The sequence below is a fragment of the Oncorhynchus kisutch genome, linkage group LG10 (genome assembly GCF_002021735.2).
Source record: "Oncorhynchus kisutch isolate 150728-3 linkage group LG10, Okis_V2, whole genome shotgun sequence".
Taxonomy (NCBI): domain Eukaryota; kingdom Metazoa; phylum Chordata; class Actinopteri; order Salmoniformes; family Salmonidae; genus Oncorhynchus; species Oncorhynchus kisutch.
The window spans coordinates 28,948,619-28,956,976 of record NC_034183.2 but is presented as its reverse complement, the minus strand read 5'-3'; the positions used below and the strand labels follow the sequence as shown (position 1 = coordinate 28,956,976).

The 8,358-nt window shown below is 41.3% G+C and overlaps 1 protein-coding gene across 1 annotated transcript; it reads right to left on the bottom strand.

The window, feature by feature from the left end:
* Nucleotides 1-1,030: 1,030 nt before the first annotated feature.
* LOC109897191 (complement C1q tumor necrosis factor-related protein 7-like) lies at nt 1,031-8,096 on the bottom strand. Its single transcript, XM_031832790.1, has 2 exons — nt 7,433-8,096; nt 1,031-2,090 (listed from the first exon to the last, which is right to left on the bottom strand). The coding sequence occupies exons 1-2, from the start codon at nt 7,497-7,499 to the stop codon at nt 1,462-1,464; spliced, it is 696 nt and encodes a 231-aa protein (XP_031688650.1). The 5' UTR covers nt 7,500-8,096; the 3' UTR covers nt 1,031-1,461.
* Between the last annotated feature and the right edge of the window lie 262 nt (nt 8,097-8,358).

Sequence of the window (8,358 nt, the reverse complement as noted above, 5' to 3'; positions counted from 1 at the left end):
CTAGCATTACTAGCTTTAGCGTGGGAAAACTACTGCTTGCGCCACTGATTATTTTCTCTTGCGCATTCAGTAGAAGGCCTAGACACGTCACTTTCTTTTTTAAATGGTCCCACCCATTGCAAGTCAAAATGTGACTGGTTGCTTCCACAACACTCCAAAATTCTGCTCTAATACAGTTGAATGGCAAAGGCCTTCTGCCCAGCTTCTGAATGGCTGAGCTAGCTATTTAGATTTTTCTACCCAGAGAATAACAAAAAATTACCAAGGAAAAAAAGAAAATAATTTATCTTTCATCTCTCTTTGTTTAACCATTTTCTTTTAGTTCACAAGAGGTAAATGTATCTGAGCGAGCGAAACAGCATCCCTCTGACTCAGTATGTGTAGGCCATCTATCTGATGCTGTCTGTTGAGAAGCCATTTGGCTTCTCTTGATAAAAAATAAACAATAATAATAATAGACAATCAGTATTGAGCTAAACTGAGTGAGTTCAACTGAATTGTCCTGCCCCCCCCCCCCCCCCCCCCCCCACACACACACACACACATCCCTCATGCCTGTACAGATTTATTTCAATTTTTATGAGCTAACAGCTCCTCCATAATCACCTGCATACTTTTTATGTGATGAGAGAAGCAATATTCTCTGATGGTAAACAAGATAACAGGAACATAAATTCTTCAAAAATTCTTGAAATCATGCCAAAAAACACATGGGGAAGATTTCAACACATACTGCTCAAAATCACCCAACTTATTGTGGGCAACTTGTAGAAGGCTACCTGAAACGTTTGACCCAAATTAAACAATTTAAAGGCAACACTACCAAGTACTAATTGAGTGTAAAGTATGTAAGCTTCTGACTCACTGGGAATGTGATGAAAGAAATAAAAGCTGAAATAAATAATTCTCTCTGCTATTATTCTAACATTTCACATTCTTAAAATAAAGTGGTGATCCTAACTGACCTAAGACAGAGAATTTTTACTTGGATTAAATGTCAGGAGTTGTAAAAAACGGAGTTTATATGTATTTGGCTAAGATGTATGCAAACTTCCGACTTCAACTGTATATCATATCTCCGCACTGGCTGTATAGTACTTGTGCCTTCAACACTAATATTTTTCAACTCTAATACTACTCAATACTTTGAAAAGAGAGTACAGGGTAGATTCATTACCGACTGAGTGCATATTATTAATTTTATTAATGAAACATATCACTTTGAGATACTTAGACATTTTTCTCCAGACAAACATTGTAAACAAGCATTTAAAAAAAATTATGTTTCTCACTACACAATACATAAGCTCATACACACACGCTTGCATATGCATGCATATTGTACACCCACATAGTTATATAGTATATAAATAATACATGCTGAAATATAGATACTGTAAATATGTCAAGGGGAGGCTACAAACTCAGCCCTCTCAGTCCTTTATTGAGTGTTATAAGTCACTATGCGTAGTCCTCTGCTAGTGAGTCCATGTAGTTTGTGTCTGCATAGAGCAGGAATCCAGAGAACAGGCTGTCAGACCACCCTGCTTCTGCAAACAGGCCATTCTGGTCCTTGAAGAAGATCTCCAGCCACACCTCGTCTTCTGGGTTCAGGAACATCACAAGTGACCCAGAGGCCACGTCATGGTTCCCTGTGTTGGCATCGAATGTCTTGATGCGGTACTGCCCGTTCTGCACCAGCCCGATGGCCAGATGCTTGTTGGCCAGGGTAATATCATAGGAGAAGTAGTAGATGCCCGGGTAGGCGCAGATGAACTTACCCGTCTCTGGGTTGTAGTGGCCTCCCTCATTGAAGAGGACCTTGTTGAACTTGATAGGTTCCTTCTCAGCAGGGTAACTGCTGGTGATTCCCACAGAGAAGGCTGCTTTAGGCACCAGGCTGCCACACCTGCAGATGCCTGCCGTACCCAGTGGTCCTCGCTGGCCCTTGTCCCCTTTCTTCCCAAGGGGCCCTGGTGGCCCTGGTCGGCCCCCGTCCCCGCATTCTCCATCAGGACCTCTCTTCCCCCCTGGACCCCGGACACCCCGCTCGCCACGTTTACCCGTTGGGCCGAGTTTCCCCTTTACCCCTGAAACAGAGAGATACAGTTGGCGATCAGACTGACTGTAATTCTAGCTGTGTATTGCCTTTGACACATTCTAGAACAGTTCTGGGTGTCACTTTAGACCAGCATTGATGACCTATTTGTAATATTAGTAAGATGATTCCCTGTGCATGTTCAACAATACTATTAGTGAATAGGCTCAATGCCTCACATTCATCCTCGGTTATTATGTCACCCTTGGAATCCAGCCACAATCTACAGACAGTGCTGCACTGACTGGTGTACAGTGTGGTGAGATCTGTGACTGTATCAAACCAAACCATCACACAATACATTTTCTTGGAGCTAGGAAAGAATGGACAGGATGCATGTGTGTGCATGTACTGAATGTCTGCAAAAATGAGTGCTATTCTGATGTGTGTGTCTGAGAATGCGTCTGTGTGGATATGCGTGCCTAGGTTCCTTTTAATCTGTAAATCTGTAAAAGAATATCATGCAGAACGCAGGTACTTTGAGCCTGACATTTAGGGCTCACTGGTATGTTTTGCATCTGATACTAATGCAGGATTTATCTTAAAGCCAGAATGCTAATTATACCGTGACATTCTGGGGTCTCTATTTTTTTTCAAGGTACTTCCTGTTTTATTTTTTATGGGCCTAATAGTAAAGACATTTATTTTCAGGGTAAACGTGTTTTACCTTTTAATATGACATAAACACAACCAGTCATGATGTTTTCATCTGATTGTCAATTGACTTCAAAAAGTAGGATACCTGCACGTCCAAACAGTGCACTGTGCACCTGCCATTTGATGAAGGGAAAGAAACAGTTTAGTAATTCAGCTGATGCTCTTATCCAGTGGTGTAAAGTACTCAAGTAAAAATACTTTAAAGTACTACTTAAGTAGTTTTTTGGGTATCTATACATTTGACAACTTTTACTTTTACTTCACTACATTCCTAAAGAAAATACTGTACTTTTTACTCCATACATTTTCCAGGACACCCAAAAGTGCTCATTAATTCACACTCTTTATCAAGAGAACATCCCTGGTCATCCCTACTGCCTCTGACCTGGTGGACTCACTAAACACCAATGTTTCATTTGTAAATTATGTCTGAATGTTGGAGTGTGCCCCTGGCTATCAGTCAATAAAAAAAACAAGAACATTGTGCCATCTGGTTTGCTTAATATAAGAAATTTGAAACAATTGATACTTTTACTTTTGATACTTAGGTAAATTTTTATCAATTCCATTTACTTTTGATACTTACGTACAGATGAAGTCGGAAATTTACATACACCTTAGCCAAATACATTTAAAATCAGTTTTTCACAATACCTGACGTTTAATCCTAGTAAAAATTCCCTGTCTTAGGTCAGTTAGGATCAGCACTTTATTTTAAGACTGAAATGTCAGAATAATAGTGGAGAGAATGATTTATTTCAGCTTTTATTTCTTTCATCACATTTCCAGTGGGTCAAAAGTTTACATACACTCAATTAGTATTAGGTAGCATTGCCTTTAAATTGGGTCAAACATTTCAGGTAGCCTTCCACAAGCTTCCCACAATAAGTTGGGTGAATTTTGGTCCATTACTCCTGACAGAGCTGGTGTAACTGAATCAGGGTTGTAGGCCTCCTTGCACGCACACACTTTTTCAGTTCTGCCCACAAATTTTCTATAGAATCGAGGTCAGGACTTTGTGATGGCCACTCCAATACCTTGAATTTGTCGTCCTTAAGCCATTTTGCCACAACTTTGGAAGTATGCTTGGGGTCATTGTCTATTTAGAAGACCCATTTGTGACCAAGCTTTAACTTCCTGACTGATGTCTTGAGATGATGCTTCAATCTATCCACATAATTTTCCTTTCTCATGACGCCATCTATTTTGTGAAGTGCACCAGTCCCTCCTGCAGCAAAGCACCCCACAACATGATGCTGCCACCCCCGTGCTTCACGGTTGGGATGGTGTTTTTCGGCTTGCAAGCCTCCCCCTTTTTCCTCCAAACATAGCGATGGTCATTATGGCCAAACAGTTTTATTTTTGTTTCATCAGACCAGAGGACATTTCTCCAAAAAGTACGATATTTTGTCCCCATGTGCAGTTGCAAACCGTAGTCTGGCTTTTTAATGGTGGGTTTTGCAGCAGTGGCTTGTTCCTTGAAGAGCAGCCTTTCAGGTTATGTTGATATAGGACTCGTTTTACTGTGGATATAGATACTTTTGTGCCTGTTTCCTCCAGCATCTTCACATGATGGGGCGGCAGGGTAGCCTAGTGGTTAGAGTGTTGGACTAGTAACCGGAAGGTTTCAAGTTCAAAATCCCGAGCTGAGAAGGTACAGATCTGTCGTTCTGCCCCTGAACAGGCAGTTAACCCACTGTTCCTAGGCCGTCATTGAAAATAAGAATTTGTTCTTAATTGACTTGCCTAGTAAAATAAAGGTAAAAAAAAAGAAAAAGATCCTTTGCTGTTGTTCTGGGATTGATTTGCACTTTTCACACCAAAGTACGTTCATCTCTAGGAGACAGAAGACTTCTCCTTTCTGAGCGTTATGACGGCTGTGTGGTCCCATGGTGTTTACACTATTGTTTGTGCAGATGAACGTGTACCATGTGGGACCACTTCAGGCGTTTAGAAATTGCTCCCAAGGATGAACCAGACTTGTGGAGGTCTACAATTCTTTTTCTGAGGTCTTGGCTGATTTCTTTTGATTTTCCCATGATGTCAAGCCAAGAGGTACTGCGTTTGAAGGTTGGCCTTGAAATACATCCACAGGTACTCCTCCGATTGACTTAAATTATGTAAATTAGCCTATCAGAAGCTACTAAAGCCATGACATCATTTTCTTGAATTTTCCAAGCTATTTAAAGGCACAGTCAACTTTGTGTATGTAAACTTGAATACAGTGAATTATAAGTGAAATAATCTGTCTGATAACAATTGTTGGAAAATTACTTGTGTCATGCACAAAGTAGATGTCCTAACCGACTTGCCAAATCTATAGTTTGTTAACAAGAAATTTTAAAAACGAGTTTAATGACTACAACCTAAGTGTATGTAAACATCTGACTTCAACTGTATATTTAAAACCAAATACCTTTAGACTTTTACTCAAGTAGTATTTTACTGGGTGACTTTCACTTTAGTCATTTTCTATTAAGTTACCTTTACTTTTACACAAGTATAACAATTGAGTACTTTTTCCACCACTGCTCTTATCCAGAGCGACTTACTGTTAATGTATTAATCTTAAGATAGCTAGGTGGGACAACCACGTATCGCAGGCATAGCAAGTCAACTTTTACTCAATAAAGTACAGTAGCGATCAGCAAATTCAGCTATCAGCAAAAAAGTGTAATGACATTCGGCAATTGTCATTAGGCATAAACTCTTGTAGCCTGAATTAACTGATGCTTCTTGCTGACAAATTAACCATTTTGTATAAAGAAATTGTCTGTCCTGAGCTCATTGGCGTGGGAAACTGTGAGGGCCAGGTTGAAACAATGTTGCAAGTTCGCTAGGGGGCTGGACCCAGCCCAGCTAGCACTTTTGTTTCCTTGGAAGTTGTAGGAACATATGCTTTTGGTTTCCCATTGGTTCTAGGAACGAAGCCATACGTTTCCTGACTGGTCAAATTAAACGTTTTGTAAATGTTCTAAGAACTGAAGTGAGCATTTTTCCTGTTCTGGGAATGTTTATTTTTAGGTTGCAGGGAGGTTCTGAGAACATTTTACTATGGTTCCCTGAAAGTTTTTGGAATAATGTTCTGAGAGCATGTTTCACTAACACTGCTAGCTTAGTTTGGGTTAACTTTTATGAACTCCAAGCACAGATAGGAAACATAAAAATTGATTTGCTTAGGCATTAATCAATCAAACACTTATTTTTTATTGTGGCACAGAGTCAGTGAGATTCAAACTTATGATCTTCTGTTCACCTATCAAAGTCCATTGTGCCACCAAGATGGAGCTAGCATGCCATGGTTTTTAACTCATACATAGCTATTCATTTTAGTCTATTCAAAAAGACCCCCATTTCAAAGGAAACAAGGACTCATTAAGATCAGGTGTGGCCAATTAGTGGGTGCGGCCAACACACCTGAACACACATAAGAAGACAGAGGATTTTTTCACATTTAGTTAATTTACAGCCTTATTCTAAAGTGCATTAAATTATTTTTCCCCCTCATCAATATACACACAATACCCCATAATGAAAAAAACATGCATTTTTGCAAATGTATAAAAAATTAAAAACTTAAATATCACATTTGTATTCAGACCCTTTACTCAGTATTTTGTAGAAGCACCTTTGGCAGCGATTACAGTCTTGAGTATCGGCACACCTGTATTTTTCGAGTTTCTCACATTCTTCTCTGCATATCCTCTCAAGCTCTGTCAGTTTAGTTGGGGAGCGTTGCTGCACAGCTATTTTCAGGTCTCTCCAGAGATGTTCGATTGGGTTCAAGTCCGGGCTCTGGATGGGCCACTCAAGGACATTCAGAGACTTGTCCCCAAGCCACACCTGCATTGTCTTGGCTGTGTACTTAGGGTCATTGTCCTGCTGGAAAGTGAACCTTCGCCCCAGTCTGAGGTCCTGAGCGCTCTGGAGCAGGTTTTCATCAAGGATCTCCCTGTACTTTGCTCCACTCTGTACTAGTCTCCCAGTCCCTGCCGCTGAAAAACATCCCAACATGCCACCACCATGCTTCACGGTAGGGATGGTTTCCTCCAGACGTAACGCTTGGCATTCAGGCCAAAGAGTTCAATCTTGGTATCATCAGACCAGAGAACATGTTTATCATGTTCTGGGAGTCTTTAGATGCCTTTTGGCAAACTCCAAGCGGGCTGTCATGATCCTTAACTGAGGAGTGGCTTCCGTCTGGCCACTCCTCTCTCCCCCAATTGCTCAGTTTGGCCAGGCGGCCAGTTCTAGGAAGAGTCTTGGTAGTTCCAAACTTCTTCCATTTAAGAATGATGGAGGCCACTGTGTTCTTGGGGACCTTCAATGCTGCAGAAATGTTTTGGTACCCTTCCCCCGATCTGTGCCTCGACACAATCCTGTCTCGGAGCTCTACAGACAATTTCTTCAACCCCATGGCTTGGTTTTTGCTCTGACATGCATTGTCAACTGTGGGACCTCATGTAGACAGGGGTGTGCCTTTCCAAATCATGTCCAATCAATTGAATTCATCACAGGTGGACTCCAATCAATGTTGTGGTGATACTGCCAAATCTGGCCATGTATTGTATTACATGTTGATAGAGCTAATGTAGACAATACGTAAATATACAGTATGAGTCAATATGTGAACTGTGTGGATATGTGTTATGGAGTTATACAAGGTCAGTACTGTACCTGCTTCACCCTTCTCTCCTTTCTCTCCCTTCCTGCCATCTCTTCCGTCTCTTCCTGGGATTCCCATATTCCCATTTTCCCCTGGAGGCCCGTTTGGGCCAGGTTTACCTGGTCTCCCTGGTAACCCCAGAACACTGCAGAACACTAACAAATCTGAGAACTTTCTTCTAAGTTCTAAATTGAGAAACAGCCCAATTTAGATTGCAGTTATTAGATACGAACAGATATGAAGACAAAACAGTCTCCTGGCGGGAGAGGAGCTAGTTCTAGTGTCAGCTAGCCAGAGCAGACAGACTCAGATACAATTGTAGGGACTAGACATTAGACAAGATAGGCATTAGTCACAGCACTATAAAACACAGCAGATTCCCCTGTAAAACAACACATGCCTTAAACAGAGCGACAAACACTGAAAGATTCATCAAGATTACACACCTCAACACTTCTGCTGAACTACAGCCACAGGGCCAGATGTGGGTCCTAATGAACAGCGCTGGGTTTTGGACTCTTTCTCTCTCTTTCTCTTCTCTGTTTTCAGCCCGCCAGTCACAGGTCATGTTTTAGCGGATGCAGTGAGAGAAGCCTTGCTTGGTGCCAAGCCAATACTTCAGTTATGACAACAGCCAAAACAACTTTGTCAGAGCAACCCAATCGGGAAATAACCTTCTAGACACACACAGAAACACAGACGTGTTATCTGCTCTTGGATCCACTAAACACTGACAGTGTGCAATAGCAATAATGTTATTAAAAGAGGTGGATGATTGCGCTATGCAGCAATGAGATCAGTGATGATTTAGAAAGATACAAAAAGAGATGGAACTTAGTTCTGTAAAGACTGGGGTGCACTGGGCTGTATGGAAGGGACATAAGAGAGCACATCATGGACACCTCTTTCCCTCTGGCACCCACACTGTATCTGGATA

Excerpts from the sequence above, each read along its gene's own strand:
- LOC109897191 (XM_031832790.1), bottom strand. The coding sequence starts at position 7,499 with ATGGGAATCCCAGGAAGAGACGGAAGAGATGGCAGGAAGGGAGAGAAA. Across the intron at positions 2,091-7,432 it reads AGGAGAGAAGGGTGAAGCAG|GGGTAAAGGGGAAACTCGGC; the intron begins GTACAGTACTGA and ends TCTCTGTTTCAG.